At 49.3% G+C, this 24,436-nt stretch overlaps 1 protein-coding gene across 5 annotated transcripts in view; it reads right to left on the reverse strand.

The window, feature by feature from the left end:
* The window catches only part of GNAL (G protein subunit alpha L), an 87,032-nt gene that overhangs the window by 46,700 nt on the left and 15,896 nt on the right, over nt 1-24,436 (reverse strand). Inside the window, exons 1-5 of one of the 5 annotated variants that reach the window (XM_021096048.2) lie at nt 19,860-19,919; nt 19,095-19,338; nt 18,820-18,892; nt 18,083-18,137; nt 17,827-17,946 (exon numbers count right to left, since the gene is read on the reverse strand). In XM_021096048.2, coding sequence (XP_020951707.1) covers nt 17,827-17,946; nt 18,083-18,137; nt 18,820-18,892; nt 19,095-19,236 — 390 coding nt within the window. In that variant the 5' untranslated portion in view covers nt 19,237-19,338; nt 19,860-19,919. Of the gene's footprint in view, nt 1-17,826; nt 17,947-18,082; nt 18,138-18,819; nt 18,893-19,094; nt 19,342-19,859; nt 19,920-20,214; nt 20,512-24,436 lie in introns of those variants that run through there. The other 4 variants (XM_084964104.1, XM_021096047.2, XM_084964103.1 and 1 more) reach the window with 4 other exon arrangements.

The raw sequence follows: 24,436 nt of genomic DNA on the forward strand, positions 1-24,436 counted from the left end.
TGGAGAGGGGTCACTGCAAGTCCACGGCCCCAGCCTGACTAGCCGCTGAGAACCACACCAGGCGTCCTGTCCTTTCTGTCCAGCCCAAGGGCGCAGACGAAGCCTCTGGCAGCTTTTAAAATAGACAAATTCCTCCAACCTCCCCCCAGAAGCCCTTCTCAAACCTCCGAGGGAGGGACAGGGATCTTGCTTTGAAAGCTCCCCAGGGGCTTTGGAGATGGCCTGACTTGGGAATAACTCACGACACACAGCCAAGAGGTTCTCAGGGCTGCTTCAGACCTCGAAGGTCTGCTTATGGGATTGACTCCAGGTTTAATCAGGATTATTTACTGGGACAGCAGGAAACGAAAACGGGAAGTCTGCAGAAGCAAGTGGGAAGCTGGCAACGTCAATGAAACAGGTGCTCAGACCCACCCTGTGCCTCCTGGTCCTCGGCCAGCCCAGGGCAGGCTGCCCGGGGGGCGTGTTGAGCAAATACTCCTTAAATACACGGGGAGACTTCATGACGTGGAAGTGATCAAGGCAGGGATGGCAAACACAAGAAATCACCCAATCGGCTTTAGCACTGATTAGTGAATGACGGTGGCCCAATGGTCTGAAACGCTATGTTCACACCTCAGGTCACCGCGGCAGAAAGTCACTAAGGATCAAAGGAGGTGATGCTGCAGAGGCTGAGGACAGCTCAGCTCACCTCCTTGAACACCGTGTTGTCATCTCCAGGCACTGGAGCTGTCACCAAAAAGTGATGTGTTAGCAGCAAAGGCTTTAGTTCTAATACCTCTACATCAAAAGGGGCTGGAGAATGCACTGTTTGGAAGTTTTTTTTTTTTTTTTTTTTTTTGTCTTTTTGCTTTTTATAGGGCTGCTCCCATGGCATATGGAGGATCCCAGGCTAGGGGTTTAATCGGAGCTGTAGCTGCCAGCCTTCACCAGATCCACTGCAATGCAGGATCCGAGCCGCGTCTGCAACCTACACCACAGCTCACGGCAACGCTGGATCCTTAACCCACTGAGCAAGGCCAGGGATCAAACCCACAACCTCATGGTTCCTAGTTGGATTCATTAACCACTGAGCCACAATGGGAACTCCTGTTTGGAAGTTTTTAAAGAATAGACTTCTGCAACTGCCAGATTCTTATTTTCTTTTGTAGGTATTTGTGGGAATCAGAGCCAATTTTAGACTAGGATTGAGTTAAACCCTAGGGTCTCTTGATCTGTGGCTTTTCATGCCTGTTGGTCCGATCTTCCTACTTAGACCATGAACCCTAGAACATTGCTGCCCCACCTGGGCCCCCATCTGAGCCTCTAGCTTGACACCCTGAGCACGTCTGGGACTCCGTGAACACAGGACGATAGATTCATTAGCTTGGCACGTGGAAAGGTGAGCGGAATGAACAGACACATTGAGGAATGATGTTCATAAAATACAAACAGATTTCAATGCAAAGGTGCAAAACACCACCCCCCTCGGCGGCGGCAGCAGCGTCTTTAGTCACATGTAAAGCAGTTACTGTTTCTCATTCAGCTCTGATCCCAAAGGGATTCGTTTCAGTGGCAGGTGTTGGGCTCAAGGGGCGGGGGAAGTAAATGGAGCTTCTCTCCCCCTCTCCTTCTCCTCTGCTTATCAGTTGCTTGGGGTTTTTGATGGTCCCACACAGACCCTGCTCTGTGTTTAGGACCCGGGCACCATGCTGAGATAAGCACACAGGAGGCAGATGGGTACACGTCCTTCTCCTGGTCTCGGGGAGCCAGAATGCCCCTCACCCCGCCCTGCCCACGATGCGTCCTCACAGGTACAGAACAAAGGAGCCCGAGCCCCCTTTCCCCCTCCCTCCTTTTTATAACAGAGAACAGTCATTTTCTTTTACTTTAATAATTTTCTCCCTTGAGACAGGAATTCAAACGTCTTTCACTTGCCAGGAGAGTAGGCGGAAGGTGGGAGGAAATCTTTAAAGCCTTCAATAACAGCCTGACACAGAGCTGAGCCGGGGAGCTGGCGTGTAACCCCTTCGGAGCCGAGACTGGTCAGGGACATGTGGCAAGAAGGGGGTCCTTAAACCAGGTCTCTGGTCTCAGCGACCCTTATGGCCTCACACCCGATGGTCTGGACCCAGTTTGGGGAAAGACACATTGCAAAAACCCCAAACAGAAACAGTGCAATTGGTTTTACATTCACCAGCACCGCCTTTTTACCTAAGATAATTAATCTCACACTAGAGAGAGAAAACATGAGGACCCCCCCCCCCCCCACACACACACAATCCCATGAAGGCTGGAAGGGGGCGCTCTGCTTGCTTGTCCTGGGTCCTCATGCTGGCACTTCTGTTGTCCTCGTTCCTCTGTGTGTATTTCCGCTTCTTCTACAAGCAGAGGCTGCAGGTACAGGGCTTGCTCTGGGGCACCCCAAGCCCCCACTGCTCTACAGGGCCACCCATGAGGTCCCTGAGGCAGCCCAGGTCCACCCACCCAAGCGTGGTCCCCACATCCAGGTGCCCTCTCACCTCCTGCCTTTCTAGGCTTGCTTTCCAAATTCCACCAGGGCAAAATCTCTCAAAAAGAAATATCTAGAAGACCTCAGGGGAAGAAAGGTGCTCCCTTCAAATAGCTGACAGGGGACAAAAGCCAAGTATGGACTGACAAAAGCATGAATCACCGCAATGCCAGACTTCCGAGAGACTGAAAATGGTACAGTATCTGGAACTTTCTTTGAACACCACTGTGCTCCCTGTCTTCTGGCCCCCAGTTTTAATTAGCAGTGACTGAGTAATGGCTCTTGCTCAGTCCCCGTTTCCAAACCCGAGTTCTCTGCACATTGTGAGTCACACGCTTCCTCCCACCTTGCTGACTCTCTCATGCATGGACACCCCGGCTGCTGAGCTCCCGGGGTCCAAGGGAACACACCCAGGGAGCTCCTTCAAGGCTCTGAAGTCAGGGGCTGGCTTTTCTCCCCCTACGGAGCTGAAAAGGAATCTTACCCCCTGTGTATCCTATTCAGATTCATCAACAGTTTTTTTAAGTACACACAGACCAGAACCGATTTCTTGGCTCAGAGGTAAAACGCTAATTTGTATGTTTTCAGTGAATTACTAAATGCCCTAAAAAAAAAGTGCATGCATAAAAGAGAACGAACAAAATCACACAATCCGCCTCTGCTCCACAACCCAAAACCATGTGGCTCTTTTTGGGCAAAGGCAGCCAGAACATGTCTAAACACACGGCCTTCGGCTCCTAGCCGCTTTCCACAGTGAAAGGGGTGTCATGGGGGAGGTGCGGCGAGGCGAGGTCTCGCAGGTACACTGCTCTATACACAGCGGCATGGCCAATGGTAGCACTACCTATAGATACGGAAAAGGGCCACATGGCCATGGTGAATGACAGGGCAGACGCACAGGTGGTGAGCTGGATCGAGGCCAGGCCAGACAGTGGACACATCGCACACTGAGTTGCAGACAGAGAAGCATCACAGAGAAAATTTTAGGAGAGCAAGAGGCTCTCGTCAGCACTGGGAGGGCGCATGCCTGTGCCTGGCCCTGCGAAGAGGAAGCATGCTGCCAGGCCCAGGCCATGTCCCCTCCTCCGGCCCAGGCTCGAAGGGCCAGGGGATGCCAGGGTTCCAGTGGGGGCTTGGAGAAGCACGGCAACAACCACAAATGGCCCTTCCCCCTGGCCTGCACCTGTCACACCACTGCTGCTCAGGCTGGTTAAGAAGAAGGTATTATGGAGTTCTTGTCTTGGCTCAGCAGTAATGAATCTGACTAGTATCCATGAGGACGCAGATTTGATCCCTGGCCTTGCTCAGTAGGTTAAGTATCCGGCGTTGCCGTGTGAGCTGGGGTGTAGGTCGGTCGCAGACACCGCATGGATCTGGTGTGGCGGTGGCTGTGGCATAGGCCAGCAGCTTCAGCTCAGCTTGGATTCAATCCCTAGCCTGGGAACTTCCATATGCTGCAGGTATGGCCCTATAAAGCAAAATAAACAAATAAATAAGTAAAAAAACAAATAAATAAGTAAAAGAATAAGTATTATGGTCTCTGCCCTGTCTGATGTGGCAGCTGCTGGTGACAGGAGGCCTTTGGGCACCTGGCATGTGGCTTCCTCAACCTGAGGTGTGCTGATGTGGGACACACACAGTGGATTTCAAAGCTTGATTAAGAAAAGAAATTCTAAAACATCTCGTAACTTCTAGAAATTGCACACTGAAGTAGTATTTTGGGTATACTCTGCTAAGTAAAACATGAGACTTCGCCTGGTTTTTTTTTTTTTTCAAACATGGCTGGTAGAAAACAAAATTCCACATGCAGTTTGCACCTGTGGCTCACTTTTTATTTCTATTTTCTGTAGCTGGTTAGTGTTGGTGAGGAGGACGTGCTCCTCAAGAAAGGGCTGGACACGGGCTCATGAGCCATGGATGCAGTCACTCTGAGATGGGCAGAGTCACCGGGCTTTGCAAACATTTAACACACAAGTTTAGTTTAAAATGATTTTCTTCTTCTTTTTAAAAAAATTTTTTCTTTTTTTGGCCACACTTGTGGAACTTATGGAAGTTCCTAGGCCAGGGACTGAACCCACACCATAGCAGTGACCTGAGCTGCTGCAGTGACAGCAGCACTGGATCCTTAACTCGCTGTGCTTTTCTTCCTTATAGGTAATTGGAGCACCTGGAACGGTAAACACAAAGCCCCAACTTTTACGTATATTTACTCATTCAGTCCTTCCAGCAGCCCGGCGATGAGGCACTGTTCTTGTGCCCGTTCCAGAGAGGAACAAACTGAGGCTCAGGCAGGTGTAGACTTTGATTAGGCAGCCAGGCCCCAGGAGCAGCCTTCTGTGCACACACGAATGCTGAAAGTTTAAAACACTTTTAAAATACCCTGGCGCATGGTCATGATAAAAACGCAACGGGACGAGCAGCGTCCATCTCTGGAATTACAGTCTGAGGAACTCCAAGAATTTCTGCCAGGATGTGATGCGGAATTTTCAGAATGATAGTTGCTTTTACTAATATGGATCTTCTACCACGTTTTCTGCACAATCAGAATCTGTCTTCATGGAGGTAGTACCCTGAAACTCACTGTGCCAGTGAATCTGAAAGCCCTGTCATCTGTCACCATCAGTGCAAATCTCAGTAAAATGCTTGTGATTTAGGATTTTCTCTGTTGGGCAGCGTGCTCACACAGGGCCCCTCCGTGATCATCTTTCTACACTTCTCTAAGACAGGATGGGGCACAAGGAAGGATATATGCTAGTAAATTAGAAAACTCCAATTTCTTTGTAACGTGGGCTGCGTGTGAGCAGGGTCGGGTGACACCCCAGCCTCACTGGTCCTCACGTGGTGTCTTCTGCTTTGTCATATAAATGACCACAGTGCGCGCCCTCCAGCCCCCATGGATGGACAAGCTGGACAACTTGCCCTCAGCCCTTCCCCTCCTGCACCCTCCACCTGAGCACCATGATGCTATAAAAGTGTCACCAGCACTTGGAGGCGGAAACAATGCTGTCCTTAGTTTTGTCTGTTTCTGAACTTAAAGTAGAGGGTTGTGCTCTAACCACCTTTCAACCCTGCTGTTCTTCCTTCCACACAAAGACACCAGGTCCCTCTAAGTCACCGTGGGTGGAAGCCCCTTGTGTTCACTGCTGTTGGAGCCCGTGTGGGCCCCACGTGGCCTGTGTCCATTGTCCTACTTATGGGCCTTTGGTCCTAAGAACAGTGTCACTTTGTTTCCTGTTAAACATTCCTCATGACAATACTTATTAATTTTTTTTTTTTTGGTCTTTTTGCCATTTCTTCGGCCGCTCCCGCGGCATATGGAGGTTCCCAGGCTCAGGGTCTAATCGGAGCCATAGCCACCAGTCTACGCCAGGGTCACAGCAACGTGGGATCCCAGCCGCATCTGCGACCTACACCACAATCATGGCGACGCCAGATCCCTAACCCACTGAGCAAGGGCAGGGACCGAACCAGCAACCTCATGGTTCCTAGTCGGATTCGTTAACCACTGCGCCATGACGGGAACTCCAACAATACTTATTAATTAAAACAAACTTGATTTTGAAATCCACTGTAATGCCTGCCCTCTGGCAGAAGCCGGAAATCTCCTCCGAGGTTTTCCTCGAAACTGGGGGAATAAATACTCAGAGTTCTGATGATTCTATTGTGTGCAACTCAGAATTTACTTTCCATGTTATTTACCAATACAGCTCTTCAGTCCTTTTAATTTTATATGTATACATATACATAAGTACATATATATATCTCAATATCTACATAGATACACATCTCTCACAAAAGACAAGGCTTATCTTCAAAGTTATCAGTAATGTGTTCATTACATAAAATGAGTTTTTCAAATTATGCAATTAGCCAAGGGAACATCTACAACTGCTCTTTTCTTTTTTTGAAGCAATATGATGTTTAATTTTCCAAAAAATGCTGTATTTTCTCCATTCTGGATGTAGTACCATGTTAATAATAGATTTTGGGGGGTGAGGGGGTGTATGGGAGGAGAACACTGTCACATTCAATGTGCTTATCTATTCTAAGACACAGGGTAATTTCAGAACTTTCACGTTTTTAAAGGTGTATAGTGATAAGGCTCAATCCTGGGTTGGGCCCCCTGGCTTGGCTGACACAAAGGAAACTTCAGAGTTCAACGGTTAGGCATTTCTGAAGCCCAGCTTTTTACGTGTAGGTCAGGGATGCTTTATTTGCAGTGACCATGGATGTGCCATGTTGAAAAGTTGCCTATAAGAGTTAAGGCCAATTTGCCACAGGTCTGGCTCAGATTCCATCCCTGGCCTGGGAACTTCCATATGCCGCAGGTGCAGCCAAAAAAGGAAAAAAAAAAAAAAAAAAACAAAACAGTGCCAATAAGGAAAAATAAACCATACATTCCTTACACTTACATATTAAATTGAAACAGCCACAGAGAGCGCTGAGAAGCTTCAGTCTTTCCCTGGTTGATATTTAAAATTGAACTTGCACGCATGGAAACAACCTAAATGTCCATTGACAGATGATTGGATTAGGAAGATGTGGTGTATATACACAATGGAATACTACTCAGCCATAAAAAGAACAAAAGAATGCCATTTGCAGCAACATGGATGGAACTAGAGACTCATAGTAAGTGAAGTCAGTCAGAAAAAGAAAGATAAATAATATATGATATCACTTGTATCTGGAATCTAATATAAGGCACAAATGAAGCTTTCCACAGAGAAGAAACTCATGGACAAGGAGAACAGACTTGTGGTTGCCGAGGGGGAGGGAGTGGGCTGGACTGGGAGTCTGGGGTTAATAGTTGCAAACTATTGCATTTGGAGTGGATAAGCAATGAGATTTCTGCTGCATAGCACAGGGAACTATGTCTAGTCACTTGTAATGGAACAAGATGGAGAATAATACGAAAAAAAGAATATATATGTGTGTGTGTGTGTATGTATGACTGAGTCACTTTGCTATACAGTGGAAATTGACAGAACACTGTAAATCAACTATAATGGAAAAATAAAAATAGTAAAATAAAAAATAAGCTTCAAAGAAATAAAATAAAATTGAACTTGCAGAATATTGATCCTGTGTTCCCAGGCTCTGAGTCAGTCACAATGACAGACACCTGGAGAACACCTGGCATCAGTCACCTAGGCCCTGCGTGACTTACGTCTTCCAGGGGTGTGGCTGGCAGCAATGTGTATGTTATGTTGAGTTTCCCGGTAATTTTATTGTGATTGAGGCCCCTTTCTGGTTCTAGTGTTAGAACTTGGCCAACAGTAGCAACAGCAGTAATTCATAGCTACTCTGTTCTTTTCTTACCAAGTTTTCTAGTGTGACCTAATTCACCCCCCAGGACAACCCCATGAAAAGGTACTATTCTCCCATTTTACAGATGGGAAAGGCAAATTGGCTAACACACTGTGTGCGGCCCAGAGCTGAGTCCAGCCCTTGAAACCCTGGGCTCACTGTGATGCACCCACATCACTGGGGCTGGTTGGAATAATCCTGAAAACCGTACAGAGGCCCCATGCTTCCATTTACAGCTGGAAAGCTTGATTTCACAGAGCCAGAGAGGCTCCCACAGGTATTTAGTTTCTAAAGTCCTTAAAATATTTACAGATTCAGAGCTAGCTCATCTTAACTGGGACAAAAACTTCTTCTCTTTAAAATATAAAGGACATAATAAAATTTTAAGATATTTTCTGAAAGATGGGCTTACGTAATAGGATTCAAACATGTACAAAGAGCAGATAAGGCGAAACGCCAGGCCAGGGGAGCACGGACGTGACTATGCAAAATCCCTGTACTCTGGGGACTGGTTTCAAGTCCCTGTAGAATAATTTCAGGTAACAGCATGAAAAGAGGTTTAAAAAATTAGAAAGAGAAGCTCATCACAGAGATGTTTTGGGATTACATCCGGGAAAGGTGATGGGAGCCACAAGCGACCCTGTGGAGGAGGAAGAGTGTGGGAACCAAGCTGGGGACAGCCCTCAGGGCCAGGCTGACAGCCCTGTGCTCCCAGCCCATGGGGCTCAAGGACAACAACACGCCGGCAGCCGTCGCTCACCGGCTCTGGAAGCAGCCCAGCGCTGCTTCAAGGGACTGGAAAAGGAATCCTCGCTCCATCTTTCCCATAGTGGATTTTATTAACAGCTGCATGATTAAATGTTGACACCATGATGCAAGGAATCGAATAAAGCCGCAAGAGTGTTCAAGCGAAAACCACTGACTTTCAGAAATTTGTTCCATAAACCGTCCCTCGGGGCAGGATGGGGTTCTGGTCCCTGAGACGGTCCATTTCCCAGGCCGCCCTGGACACCACCCAGGAGGCATTCAGAAAATTCTGCTTGAATGAGTGAATAAGCCAATAACCACCTCACTTCCATTTTCATCCACTTGCGTTTTGCTCCTCAAAGACGTGAGCAGCCACCAGAGCTGTTTGCAGAACAGCTAGGGGTGGACCACAGGGACCTAGAGAAAGCCCTGTCACTCCGGGGCATTTCCCCTTTTCAGGTGGCTCCTTGGGGCTGAGCATCTGTCACACGGCCTGGCCTGGCCTGACCATGCCTTCCCTGCAGCTGGAATGAGGCTGACCTGGAGTCCAGAATGGACCACTGGTTCCCAGACCCAGGAATGCCACACAGCAGGCTCTGGAGTGAGAACGCCTGGCTCCAACCCTGACCACCTGCTCCGTGACTCCCCTGCCCTGGACCAGTCAGTTGCCTTCTCTGAGCTCCCATCTCCTCACGTGTGTGGTGAGGACCCCAGAGATGCTGTGACTACTAGATTCAGGACAGGACTTGACCTGAGGGCTGTGGGCACAGGGGGCCTTGTTTTTATTGGTTTCAAGCCATTCAACCAACACCAACAATAAAAGATGAAAACCGAGAGTTAGAACAATTTTCGGCAGATGCTTAAACACTTTAAAAATCCCAATTTTGTTTTCCTTTACGTTTCTTTCTTTTTTAATGGCTGTGCCCATGGCATATGGAAGCGCCTGGGCCAGGGGTTGAATCCAAGCTGCAACTGTGGCAATGCCAGATTCTTTAACCCACTGTGCCTGGACAGGGATAGAACCTGTGTCTCCGCAAGGATCCATGCCACGGCAGTCAGATTTTTTTTTTTTTTTTGTCTTTTTGCCATTTCTAGGGCCGCTCCCGTGGCATATGGAGGTTCCCAGGCTAGGGGTATAATCGGAGCTGTAGCTGCCAGCCTACACCACAGCTCACAGCAATGCCGGATCGTTAACCCACTGAGCAAGGGCAGGGATGGAACCCGCAACCTCATGGTTCCTAGTTGGATTCGTTAACCACTGCGCCATGACGGGAAATCCCGTGGCAGTTAGATTCTTAACCCACTGTGCCACAGCGGGAACTCCTTCTTTCACATTTCTATCTAAACTACATAATCCATCCCAGATCAAAACACTGTCCGCAGAACACTGTCCTCTTCCCATGCAGACCAAGCCTTGAAAAGCTTCAGGAGATATGTCCCTTGCAAACAGCCCAGCCAGGCCCTTTAGTCAGAGGCCGGCTGGTTCTGGGGCCAATCTGAGAGGTGCCGTCAGTGGTGGCACCTGACAGTGGGTGGTTCGGGCTCCATCCCAGCCCCACGGAGCTCTCACCTCCTGCCCTCCAGGCCTTGTTGGCCGCAGGAATGCAGGGGGACACCAGAGCTCGCTGCCTGCCTCAGGTGGAGGCAGGGGAAGCGGGGTGGCGTCTCACCGAGGCTCTCTGCATGTTCCCAGCACACGTGTATTTGATGGTAACCCCCGAATGGCATTTCCTAAGCTTAGCAAAGGGTAACATCTCAGAAGGCAGTGTACGTACATTTACAAATGTCATGTTAAAGGGCGCCCAGGACTAACATCTTCTGGATGTTTCCAGGGTCTAGGCACAGTGCCAAGCGCTTAGATGCATGACTGCATTTCGCTCCCATCACAACTCCATGGGACGGGTGGTATTATTATTGCCCCCATTTTATAGCTGATAAGAACTGACCTCAGAGATGTCCCTGAACTTATCCAAGGTTGTAGAGACAGCAGGAGGCACAGATGAGATGGAAACTAGGAAGCCTGCGTTCTTGGCCACAGTGTCAAAGAGGCTTTACTGCAGCCACCAAAATGACTTGGCCACAGTGATTTTGTGCAATCACGCGTGTAAGGCTGGTGTCTTAGGTTCCTGGTGTTACCCTGCTTCCCCTCTTTTCCACAAAGAGCCTCACCAAGGACACCAAGCTGACCAAGGAGATTATTTCAGAGGCGTGTACATGGAGAGCCGTCCTGCTTCTCTCTCACCCCAACAAGTACTGAGACTCTTTGGGGGTGATTTCACACAAAATCCTTTCAACAGACTGCCTGGACTCATAGTTGTTACAACTACAGATAAGCAAACATGTGCTTGGTTACCCAAACCGTTTAGCTTTGGCTCAACAGGCACTAGAGACTCAGGAATCAGAGGCACCGGGTGGGATGTCTCTGGGAGGGGCTGGAAGGCTTCTGCCCCAGGGAAGAGACTGGGAGGGAGGGCACATGCCTGGGGGGGAGGTGGAAGTGACCAGAGTGAAAGGCAGCCCAGAGGGGGGAGCCTGGTGACTCCGGGGCACCTGTCACACAGATGCAGGGCAGGGAGGGAGGGACAGAGTCTGGCAGGCAGCACGAAACTCGAAACACTGAACTTATGGAAACTACTGCTACATTGTAGGTCAAAATTGGCCACCCTCTTGCATGTCCCCTGAATAGATAACTAAAACTCCTCTGTCTGACGACACGTGGCTGAGGATGACGAGGATTCCTGACGGGGAGTCAGGAGACGGTCCTAGTCCTGAGCCAAGCCCCAGGGCACCCCGCAGTCACTGTGCTTGGCCACAAAGGGGGCCCTGGACCAGACACGCTGGAATCCACGTCCAGTAGGAAAACCGCCAGAGTGTAGACAAGGGGCATCGTCCACACTGGGCCACATGCTCTTTACTCCTCATTGTGGAAGACCTGCTGACAGCTTTCCCTCCTAAGGAGTTACTGTGGATGGAATTTACCCGTGTGTGAAAATGAGCACGTGGCAGTTCTGAGGTGAATGGGGTATCTATTCGGTCTCAAAGAATATTTCCAAAAAGTACCTTTACAGACCCCATCCTCACCAAGGGACTAGGTAGCGTCCCCGAACCACTGGGAAGGCCACCAGATCCCAAATGGACTACTGACAGGAGTTCTCATCGGCATTTCTATTATCACCTTAATTTCACTATAAGTATTGGAACAATGGGTGATATGTGAATAGACACTGTATTAATGATAACCCTCCTAATTTTAGGAACCATGCCACCTCGTTTTTCGGAAATACACACTGAAGTATTACAGGGAGCATGTCGGCTGCAACCAAGTCTCAAATGGTTCATAAGGTGCCTGTAAGTGCAGATGGGGCAAGAGAGCAAACGAGGCCAGATGTTACCTACTGTTTTTTTGTTTTGTTTTGTTTTTTGTTTTTTTGTTTTTTTGTTTTTTTTGGCCTCACCTGTAACATGTGGAAATTCCCGGGCCAGGGATCGAGCCCATGTCACAGCAGTGACCTAAGCCACAGCAGTGACAATGGCAGATGCTTAACCTGCTGTGCCACCAAGGAACTCCCCAGAGGTTACCTACTGATGAACCCTGGTGAAGTGCATGGGAGTTCTTTGGATGACTTTTGCATTTGGGGGGCAAGTTTATTATCGTTTCAAAATAAAGTCATTCTTTATTGGGAAAACACCTTTCAATTACATTTCAAGGATGATGATGGAATTTTTTTTTTTTTTGTCCTTTTTAGGGTGGCATATGGAGATTCCCAGGCTAGGGGTCTAATTGGTGCTGCAGCTGCCAGCCTACACCACAGCCATAGCAATGCAGGATCTGAGACTCAGCTGCAACCTACACTGCAGCTCACGGCAATGCTGGATCCTTAACCCACTGAGTAAGGCCAGGGTTGAACCTGGAACCTCACAGTTCCTAGTTGGATTTGCTTCTGCTGCATCACAATGGGAACTCCCAATGACTGAATTTTAAAAAAGTACCTTCAATGAAGCCTTGAAGGGTTAAGGACTAAACCAGAGTATTACTAAAGGGCAGCTGTTCCTTTTACCAGCACTTGGGATGTGCAGAACAGATCTGAATGCTAACTCCCCTAGGCTTTGCACAGAAGTCCCGGGAGTGGGGGGGGCAGGTTTCTGATGGTGGAAGTGCCCGCTCCTCGCACAGACCAGCCCCAAGCATGTCCCAGGGGCACAGGGGCACAGATGGGGTGGGATGGAGTGGAGGAGTGGGGCAGTCTCTTGATGAGTTTTTTAAAACTAGAGAACATGGAGTTCCCATCATGGCTCAGTGGTTAACGAATCCGACTAGGAACCATGAGGTTGCAGGTTTGATCCCTGGCCTTGCTCAGTGGGTTAAGGATCTGGTGTTGCTGTGAGCTGTGGTGTAGGTTGGTGGCTACAGCTCCGACTGGATCCCTAGCCTGGGAACCTCCATATGCCATGGGTGAGGCCCTAGAAAAGACAAAAACAAACAAACAAACAAAAAAACACCAAAAAAACCCCCTAAAGAACATGATTTAGGCCACTTCAAACATTTTATGTACAAAAGTCCAAAATGCTGCTGAGTGTTCCAAGAAGACATCTGCTCTGGAAAGGTGACTTCCTTTTGGTGTGAGCTCCCTGTGGGGTGGGGATGGCTCAGCTCCCACCCTGGGGTGGGCAGGAGGCAGCGGGTATGGGGAGAGTGCTCGGCTGGAAGAATGGCAGAGGCTTGTTGGAACTTGTAGCAAAACTGGGCAGAACCTGGGCCCAGGGAGCCGGGTGAAAAAAAGGCCAAGGTCTGGCAGGTACAGGTCATCCAGGGAGGCCCAGGATGGGAGGCAGGACAGAGGGGGCCAGAGGCGGCCGAGCAGGAAGACCAGGTATGGTTTGGGAAGCTCTGACTGGAAGTCAGGTGCAGACAGAGGAAGGAGGCAGAGACTGGGACCTGCCTTTATTAATTATGCCCCAAATCCTCTCACAGGAAGCCTTCTCACTGATGCCACATGTAAGATCTCTGAATCTCAGACAATGGCGAGGATGCCACAGCGGACCCTACTTCTCACACCCCAAGTCCCCTCCCTGGCAGCCTGCTGGACCCTCCACCGCAAGATGCAAAGCTCTGCGGATGCACTGAAATCCAGTTTGAATGACAGTGCTGGTTTGTTCTGCTGTGGGGATGGAACCTTCCATCTGAGTGGCCTCTCGGTCCGCAGCCCTCACTTGTCACCCCCCAAGTCTGCACAGAAGGGGACCAGGGCACACTGTGCTCTGTGCACTGGCAGCCCGCATCCTGAGAGTCATGGAGGAAGAGGCTGCCTGTTTCTCCCGGAACCGCCACAACCCCGTCACACCCAATGGGGCCCGCCTGGTGGTGCCTGGGGCAGAGCTGGGGGTTGGGGTGGGGGCTGCAGCCTGAGTACTGCCCCCAATTTATATGGTGGGCTTCCAAGGCTTGTACTTGGGTGGGTGGGTGGCAAGAGGATTCAGTTGGTTAAAAATCCATAGGGAAGACCACTAGCCTGGATGATGGGGATCTGAGGCCCCCCGCCACTCCTACCAGGAGATAAATGTGCACCATGGCAGGAGTACCAAGAGCCCCAACCCTGCTCCCAGCCCACTACCCTCCTCAGGGCTCCTAGGAGCCACAGGCTTGCCGTCACAACTTTAGAGAAAGGAAGCCAAGACCCCTAGAGGGCAGCTGGGCTCTGGGCTGAGCCTGGTCTGCTCTGAAGCTGCCTGCACCCCAAGCAAACGCTTGCTGGGAAAGTGACACCTGCTCCCTGGGTTTACGACGACATGCAGCCTGACAAACATCCCCTCAACAAACAGGTGGTGGTTACGGGGCACTGACCAACCGACTGCTTTCATAGTGCTCAGCAAGACTCACTCACCTGCTGACCCTTAAAAAGTCCAGCAGAACACACTTTCAAAAGAGCTAATACAATATCCACATTTTCCTTCCTTACACGGCTGTGTCTGCGGCATATGGAAATTCCCTGCCAGGGGTCGAATCAGAGCTGCATCTGTGACCTACAACACAGCTCACGGCAACAATGGCTCTTTAACCCACTGAGCGAGGCCAGGGATCCAACCCACCTTCTCATGGAGACTACGCTGGGTCCTTAACCCACTGAGCTACAACAGGAACTCCAATACCCACATTTTAGGAAGAAAACACCAAACAAATTAATAACCTAATTTAATTCATCAGTGACTTTGGTGTTGTGCTAAGAGTTTGGGGGAGGTGGGGGGCAACCACAATATCGCCCCCACTTTGTAAATGAGCAGGTGTATGTTCTGTCACGACCACCACCAGATACCATGTATTTCCTACCACTTCCTGAGTAAAGAGCTGGGTGCACAGACATAGGGCCCAATGACAGGGTCCTGGGTGCAGCCCTGTTCAGAGTCTCGGCCACCTGGACGTGCTCATGAGCAAAATGCTGTGAACAGGCCGGTGACCACCCATCCCATCCCCGGCCACCCCATTGTCTTCAACCTGGACGGTTCCAGGAGCCTCCAAGACAGTGGCTCTACTGTGCCTCTTCCTCCCCAGAACCCTCTCCAGACACTCTAGAGCCTTCCCGGGTTGGGACAGACCAGGCCTAAGAGGCCAGTGAGATCTGGCCCCTAAAGCTGGTCCCTGCCTCCCCCAGCACCTCCTCCAGCAGCCACCTGCTAGCCTCACTCTTGTTTCTGTTACAGCGTGACTCTCATATCATTCATCTAGAATTCAAGGAGAAGGTGATGTGGACAGTAAACCCAAGTGTGATATTCTTAAGATCCCTCTAAGATACTGTAGGTTTTTTGTTATAAGGAGTAATCTCATCAAAACCCTCAAATTTTTAACAATAAAAAGAATCTTAAATATTATTCTAATTTTTCCTTCTAAAATTAATTTTTTTGTCTTTTTTTTTTAAGGTCCACACCTGTGACATATGGCGGTTCCTAGGCCAGGGGTCGAATCAGAGCTGTAGCCACCAGCCTACGCCAGAGCCACAGCTACGCCAAATCTGAGCCACGTCTGTGACTGACACCACAGCTCAGGGCAACGCCAGATCCTTAACCCACTGAGCCAGGTCAGGGATCGAACCCGCATCCTCATGGATACAAGCAGGGTTCACTGACCACTGAGCCATGATGGGAACTACTAAAATTAATTTTTAATAATAGGACATATTTGCTTCAAAAATTATTCTGTATCTACAGGACAATAAACTTAAACCCTCAGGAAATTAGGCTGTAACACAGAAGGACTTTCTCAATGATTTAATCTCAAAAAAGTACTAGATTTAGTAAATCTATGTTTACTATTGCAATACTTACTTAGCTCTACTTTTATGATTTTTATAACAGATATTTTCTTTAAACAAAAGTTGATTGCCTTATACCAGGTGCTATCAGTACATAAGTCAGAGACTTGTCTAAATATAACTTTTATGAGGAACATCAAAATGTAAATTCAAAAACTATTCAATCTAATAAATGATGAATATTTCAGACTATGGAATGTATGTTACTGAAAACTATAGGTGTTAAAACAGAATTTCCAGAGGGAAAGTTATATACTTAGATATTAACTTCCTCTTTCATATACGTATAGGCTCAATAATAAACATAATCTCATTGGACACAGAGGCACACATGACAACAGACTGAGGCTTAAAAATTACCCCAAAATGTATTACCTTTGAAGATGGATTACAATTGCATTTTCTCTGCTGGTTCTTGATTCTCTTTTAATGGTAGTTAATTACGGTTTCTGAGAATCATTTTTAAGCAGCCTCAAGTACTTAAAGGCATGCCTTCAAAGGGAATGGTTTCTTGAGTTTTATTTATTTTTTGATTAAAAATATTCATGATGTAGCTTAAAAAACACATCTGTCAAAGTAGGTGTTTTGGAGCCTTTAGTAATTCCGTGGGAGTTAGTGACTGTTTCTGGATTTCAGATTGAATCTGGGATCCTTTATTACCTGTGAGTTTGTCATGAGCAGAAGAAAGAAGCCGTGACAGATGACCACGTCTTCATTCTAATTTCTCATTCTATGCCAAGAATAACTTTTTCCTTCATCAGAACCACATGTGAGATGTTTTATGATTACTTTTAACAAACATGCAGGAGAAAACTGAGAACTCAAATACATGTCTATCAATGTGTAAATCTGAAGTTGAATGGCAACAACCTGATTTCAGCTGCGACCTTGCATTTCAGGGTAACCTTCCTAACGTGTCAGCTGTCATCGTAACCTTCCTAACGTGTCAGCTCTAGTTGATGTGGGGTGTGGGAGCATGGCCTTGGCCCTCGCCCCGTCATCTCCTCGACGCCCTCCAATTCAAGACAATTCAGTAAAAAGCTGCGTACCTTCCATGCCAGATGCCCTGGCCCCTTTTTCTGGCTATTTGCCATCACTACCTCTGTCTAGGGGTTTCACTGGTTGTATCAGGATGCTTATCAGATGCAAAGGTCACATGAGGATGAAAAAAAAAAAAAAAAAGCTTGAAAAAAGTAATTCTGGGAGTTCCCATTGTGGCACAGAAACAAATCTGACTAGTATCCATGAGGACGCAGGTTTGGTCCCTGGCCTCGCTCAGTGGGTTAAGGACACGGCTCAGATCTGGTGTTGCTGTGGCTGTGGTATAGGCCAGTGGCTACAGCTCTGGTTCAATCCCTAGCCTGGGAACCTCCATATGCTGTGGGTGTGGCCCTTAAAAGACCAAAAACAAAGCAAAACAAAACAAACAAACAAACAAACCAAACCCAGTAATTCTCATCCACCATCTAGATACACAGCCTATAGGGCAAATGTGTTCTAAGAAGCAGGGATGGTGCACAGGGTCCAGCAGTCTCACACCCTGGTTCCTGCATCAGCTTCCCTCGGAAGAGAGGATTCTGAGAATGAAAACTCTCTCAAGACCACCATACCAGGCAGTGGAAGCTCTGAAATACTGATATGGAGGGATACACACACATACTCTTTTGGCACAACTGTAACAAAAATGATTTTCTGAGAAACTGAACAAATATTTTCTCCTTTGAAACATGCTTAATCAAATTACCAAAGAACAATAATTTAAAGACACGCATAGCCACTGAACAAGAGAAAACTAATATTCCTATCACTCTCTTGCATGAGCATCACTGCCATCCAGGTGATCAGGAAAGCAGCCCTAAATGCGGCGGAGGTGCAGCAAATGACCCTTTCCCAGGATACAGACCGGCTGCGGTCAGCCACCTCATTCAAAACTATCTTGCATCATCGAAATTGTCTCAGTAAGGATTTACTTACCTGGGAATATTCAAAGTCAGTGATGGGGGCTATGCTCTTGATATAGTCTGATCGGAACTGGTTTTCTGGGTTGGCCAGTGGAACTGGAGGAATTATAGTGCTCATCGCCGAAACAATTGTCTAAAGTGGAATGAAGAAAAAATAAATAGGGATACGTCCACCGTGGACGCTCCATGAATGATAATCTAGTGGATAATTTCTGTCCACGAGGTTTAGGGAGCAGAGGACCTAACAACCATTTTAAAAAAGTCCTTACCACAATAGCATCCTTGACATTTTTCCGGATGTCCAGGATTTTCTGTTTCTTTTCCCTGTATGAAAAGAGGATGGTTGTTAATTGACCTTCCACACTGCCTTGGATCGGTTCTGTGGGATTTCCAATTCCCAGATGCAATGGGGCTGGAATGGCACTCCTGGAGGCCAACATCAGTCCTAGACAACAGCACAAAGGTTTTTATCTGGGAAAGGAAAACATCCCTCTTCTCTGGTTTGAACTCTAAACAAACCTGAATGCACACAGCACAATCTCTAGCTCAAGACAACCACATAGGTTACACACAACAGGGCAAAATCGCAGGAGTAGTGCATATGAAAACTACAGGACTACACCTGTAAATATATTTCATTTGCATCTACCCATACGTTGGATAACTATGAATTAAAATAGATGCAGACAAGTGATATATAGATATATATTTATTGACCCACTGGTTGAGTGTGCTCAAAGCGACACCAATAATGCAGATGGAAACCTCAAGGATACCTAATAAATACCATCTTTTGTTAATTAAATTATTTTGATTCAGATACAACTAGAAAAAGTCTTTGCCTAAAGATGCCAGAATCGGCAACACACTTCTATATATTCCTCCCTTAAAGGCCGACTCAAAGATCAAATGAACTGTATAGAGAAAACACTTGGGGAAAGACTGGGAGGGAAGTGAAAAGTCTGCATGCAGTTGGGAAGCAAGCCCTAAATCAGTCATTCCTTACTCAGGATTAAATCCATTGACGTGCAGGATCCTCATTTGTTTGACGATAGTGCTTTTCCCAGACTCACCAGCCCCTGCAAAAGAATGGAGAGAATACCGTGACCCGTGGCCCAGGTCCGTTGTCATCTCTTAGGCCAAACCAGACAGAACACAGGCGTTTTCAGGTGTGCGCCCGCTGTCGGCGGGGGGCGCTGGCCCTGGTCGCAGGCGGTGCGCGGCCTCGGCTCTGCCCGCCCGGCCCCCTTCGAGCTCCAGGCCGCGCACCCCCCGCCTTACCCAGCAGCAGCAGGCGGTGAGTCGCTTTGTAAGCCAGGCGCTCCTTCTGCAACTGCTTCTCGATCTTCTTATTGGCCTCGCGTCGTTCTTTTTCATCGACGCCCTGGTCTTCTGACGTCTTGCTGTTGCCCAAACACCCCATGCCTGGCCGCTTGCTTGGACGTCAGGTACAGCCAGGGATTTGCACACCAGGCGGTGGAGAGTTGCAGGTGTGTGTGGGTCCTGGGTCAGCCTCTCTTCCTCGCTGCTGAAAGAGATGTCCTGGTCTCTCGGGGTTTTCCGACCAGAACAGGCGTTTCTTCTCCCTCCCCCTGCCCACCGCGAACTCCCAACTCAAGAGGACGCAAACAACACGTGCGGAGCCAAATGCTTTTTAAAGTGAATTATTTAGAATTCTCTGCTGTAAAAACCGAGCGGAGACGCGTCTGCCGAGCCAGCCCTTTGGCGGCGGCTCTCTCCCTGCCCTGAGTGCCCCGCTCTTGACTGCGCGGCCCGGGAGCGCCCACGGGGACCTCGAGCAGGCACACTCGGCTGGGTGCTGGGGCCCCGCCGGTGGCGGCCAAGCGCGGCGCAGAGGGAGGGCGTACGCCAGGTCCCTGCTGGCCGACTGTGGCCACCTGCCGGCTACCCGCGCCCCATTCCAGGTCCGAGCCCCTGGGGCCTCCACGCGGCGGGGAGGGGGAGCCGGCTGGGGGCGGCCAGGCCAGGGGTCCCGGGGTCAGGAGGAGTGGCGGCCGTCCTCGAAGGGCCCCCGCCGAAGCTCACCCGCGTGCGGTCCGGACGCGGCGCGCGGCTCCCTCGCAGCCGGAGCGGCACTGGGTCTAGGCGTGCGCTCCCGCGATCCCGCGCCGCCTCCGGCTCCCGGCGGGCGAGGCCTCGCTCAGGATCATGCATATTCTATCAGGGGGAGGGTCTGTGCAGCGCTCTGGGACCCCGCCTTCCCCGGTTCCTGTTCTAGACGATTCCAGCGCACCCACGCTACCTCCTGCAGCATCTCGTGTACCTCCGCCCCGGCTCTCCCTTACGCGCTCGGAACAGCTTTGCTACTTTTGTGGAAGGCACTGTGGCCCCCAGCCTAGCACCGCAGCGGGAACCGATGAGGGCGGTGCCTAGTTCTCACCTGTTGCGCCGGTGCGTGTCCCAACCGTGCCATTTGGGCCGCGATGCTGGAGGCGGGAGGCGCGTTAGAGCCGTGACCACGGCGGCCACCTCCCGAACTCTCGAGTCTCCAGGCCCAGGGCTTGGCACCATGTGCCGATTCTTCGCATGGCTTTGCTCGGCTCTGCCGTCAAGTCCCCATCCTTTCCAGCCCGATCGTGTTCACAACTGTCTGCACCGCTAGCCTCCGCTCCGCCGCCCTTGCGTCCAGGGCCCCGCTGGCCTCACCGGCTCGCCTCTGTCCTCCCCTCCCTTTTGTACCGCTCATTCCCTCAGGCGGACAAAGGCGTTCAACTCCCACTTAGGCTTGCAGCCCCTCCTTCATCCTCAGGCCCCGCCCGCGTTAGGCACACCGTGTCCTCCCGCCCACAGGGTCTGGGTTAAAAGTGGGGCCTGGAGTCCCCCACGTGCCTCAGCGGGTCCCCGACGTTGTCTCTGTGAGGATGAGGGCTCCATCCCTGGCCTGGCTCAGTGGATCAAGGATCCCTGGTTGCCATAGGCCTGCAGCTCCTATTGGACCCCTAGCACAGGATGCCCCGAAACTTACACGTGCTGCAGGTGAAGCCGTTCAGGCCTCAGCTCCTGGCACCTGGCTTTGGCCCACCCCCTTGACTGAAATACTCTCAGGGGGCATCAGCAGCTCCCCTGAGGCCAGATTCCATCCAAAAACTGTGGTCTTGACTTTCTCTGAGACAGCTGGAGACTCCCTGGTCCTATTTCCTGCCCACCTCCACCCTGAAAAGGCCCTCTGACCCTGGGCAGCCTCTCTCCCTTTAGGCCTCCTGGGGGGCAGGGGGGAGGGTGTGCTAACTGCCTCCTCCATCCTCAGCACAGGAGGCTCTGCCTACCGCCAACTCAGACCTCCAACCCAGCCACCTCCTGTTCACCAGGTGTTCCCCGGCACACTCCCGCCCCAAGTCTTCCAGGACCTCCAGTTCAACCCGCCAACCTGCTCTTCTCTCTGTGAATAAGGCCCCTGATTTCCAAGCCAGAACAAAGGAATCATTCCTGACTCTTTTCCTGCTTACAAACCGACAGAGTTACTGCGCACCTCTGGGCCTCTTTCCTGAACAGGTTCCTGTTCTTTCCATCTGCTGCTGCCACAGTCACTCGTCCAACCTGGATGTTGGCAGTGGCTACCTGCTCCCTTACTCTGGCACACCGGCAAGATGTTGCCACAATGACAATGCAACTCTGACTACATCGCTGTCCCCACTATCTCCCAACCCCCTGGCCACAGTCCATTAAGACTAGGTCAGTGTAAACTCAGGGCTTCAGCTCTCACATTCCCCTTCCCAGTGCTGCCCCTGCTTCGACCCCTTGCACCTGCTGAACCCATGAGCATATCACCCAGGTGCATGGCTGCTGCTCTCTCTGTAAGACAAATGGTCCCTTCTGCCCTTGGCCAAGTTCTAGTCACCCTTCCAGCTGTGCCTCAGCTTCCACAGCCAGGATGGGGCCTCGTCTCCGTGCTGCACTGTTTCTCTCCACTGTAATGGTTTCCCTAACTGCTCCTTCAAAAGTCCCCTGCAGTTGGGACTCTGTGAGGGCGGGGCTGAGCCTGCCATGTGCACTTGTTGCGCTAGGCCTAGTTCAGGGCCTGGCGTGGAATGCCCCGTGAGTCTACGGATGGATGAAGCCACAAAGGTGACTCCTGCTCCACGTGTGGGTTCTCATGGGAAAAATTTCACGATCAGGTTTTAATTCATAAAATGCTTGTCCGGTTTTGTACCATAGGATACTCTTTAAAAAACAAAAGCAGTAAAGTTCTTTTCCTGACATGGCAGAAGCAAACATGCAGTGCCACGCCATTTCTGAGCTGGTAAGAGTTCTAGTTTGTGGAAAGAGACTGTTTGGATTGTTGTGAGGCTCACTCCTGTGTTAACACAAGTATTCATGCACGGCAATATCCACCTGGCCTGTGAGAAAAGGCGCACCAAAATAGGATGGTGGAGTTGGACTTTTTAAGGATTTGTCTATTTTTATTTTATTTTCTGTCTTTCTGGGGCCACACCCGTGGCATATGGAGGTTCCCAGGCTAGGGGTCCAATTGGAGCTGTAGCCACCGGCCTACGCCAGAGCCATAGCAACGCGGGATCCGAGCCACGTCTGCGACCTACACCACAGCTCACGGCAACGCCAGATCCTCAACCCACTGAGCAAAGCCAGGGGTTGAACCTGCAACCTCATGGTTCCTAGTTGGATTCATTTCCGCTGTGCCACAACAGGAACTCCAGGATTTGTCTATTTTTAATGCCAAGGTTTCTGTAAACTACTAGCTGGAAGAGAAGGGGACCAAACAACTCCTGTGAAAGCTTGGAAAGGGTGAGAGAAGTCAGCACCTATAACCCTTAAGATATAGCAAAAGGTTTTCATTTGTTCAAACCCAGGAATTAGGGTTAAAAAAACCTCCTGTCTACAAATTATCCAGTGATTGCTGGCACTGGGCCAAATCCTTTCCATGGAACAATTTATTTAGTACTTGCAGGAACCCTAAAAGGAACAATCGTGACCATTGTTTTCAGAATGTTAGAGAGTAAGAAGTGTCTGGCATCTAAAGCCTTGCTCCCTGGCTGCACCATCTGCACTCTGTGTCCAGCAGTTGTTCCACAGAACACTGCTAACCAGTCCAAAACAGGAAAGCAATATGCCTAGACAGCGATGCCACATTTCTGATGAGAAATGCAAAGCTGGTCTTAACATAGTTATTATCAGGTAGGGGTTCAAGACACTTTAAAACAAAAACAAAAACCAAACAGAAAAAACCACCACCCAGTCATCTGGACTTTTCCTAGTCTGGTCTGGGAAATGGATCCTCATTTGCGTTTTGAACAATAGGGTCAGAATCCAGAATCCCAGCTAGCTCACCTGGAGTGCGGGAGCAGCGCAATGGGAAGAGCAGAGCCTCCAGGAGCCGGCAGCGCAGGCATCTGTCGCTAGGCAACGGCAGCGCAGCATCAGCACCCTCACCCAGCAGCGCACGCCCACCGGCAGAGGTGAAGGGCCGCTGGCAGCGCGGTGCCAGCAGAGGGGGCGGCCGGGCTGGGAAACGCTAGAGCGGGGGAGGCCCTAGGCGGCAAGGAGTGTCGGGAAGGCGCAGAGTTTGGGCGAAAGGGCAAACTTTGAGACAAAGTGGCATTGATGTTTATGACAGGGTGTTTTAGAAGTCTTAGTGCATTTGAAAATTTGATTATTTAAATTTCTTTTATATTTAGTTTTGTGAGTTTTGAATAATGGTTTTGAAATTTGTTTTTGTTTCAGTCCCTGTGATTGAAGTTGGCAAATGTAAAAAAAAAAAAAAATCGCATCTGTCGTCTGGATATCTGGACCCAGGTCCTTGGGAGCAATGAGAACAAAATTTGTTTCCCTTTTTAAGGAGGATCTCCGCAGAAATTTAATTAACTAGATGAAAAAATTCAAAGAAAACTGTTTCAGGACACCACAGGTCTGGATGCAGGAGATGCCAAGTTTGTTTGGAAAATGACCAGAGTGCTGTACGGCACAAGAGAGGGGATGTACTTACTGAATTTCATTTTTAAAAATCAATGTTTTAAAAGTTAATAACCGATTTGGCATTTTATACTGTAGAGGTTACTAAAGGTTAAAACTATACTCTAAGACGTTTATAGCGGGTATTGTTGAGAGATTTAAAAGAGAAGGAACAAAGCCGTGTGGGAGAGGCGAAGCCCTGACTCAGTGCAGCAAAGGGGCCCCAAGAAACTAAAAGCTGCAGCCTGTTTTGCAAACTCTGAGGTGCTGGCGTAGTGGAGGCTGAGTGGCCTGGGTGCACACAGCCCTCATTCTGCTTCATTCCATTTAACATTTAGCAGTTGTTTTCTGTCTTTCCTGTCTTAGTGTCTCGGTGGAAATAGTCTGAGTGGATTATTTTCATTCTCAGCAGCAAGCTCACACCACCACCTAATCACAACACACTTTTAAAATCTTGAGGTGAATTCTTTATATTTTTCAACAGAAAAGCAGGGAAATGTTTTCCACATTCCCTTTCTGTATCTAGCACTCTGCAATCAAATATTTTAGAATTTAATGAAATAATTTTTTTTCTTACTCCTACAGCAAAGTAATATTAAGTAGCTTTCAGAAGTGCCTTCCATAAAGGGTAGTGATACAGTCTTTTAAACGGACAGCTTAAAAAACCCAAATAGCAGCAAATCAGTACGTAAGGT

This window comes from Sus scrofa, chromosome 6, assembly GCF_054392235.1.
Source record: "Sus scrofa isolate SSC_HxYL_T2T_F1_AM1 chromosome 6, Sscrofa_HxYL_maternal_Yorkshire_Landrace_v2.0, whole genome shotgun sequence".
NCBI classification, from domain to species: domain Eukaryota; kingdom Metazoa; phylum Chordata; class Mammalia; order Artiodactyla; family Suidae; genus Sus; species Sus scrofa.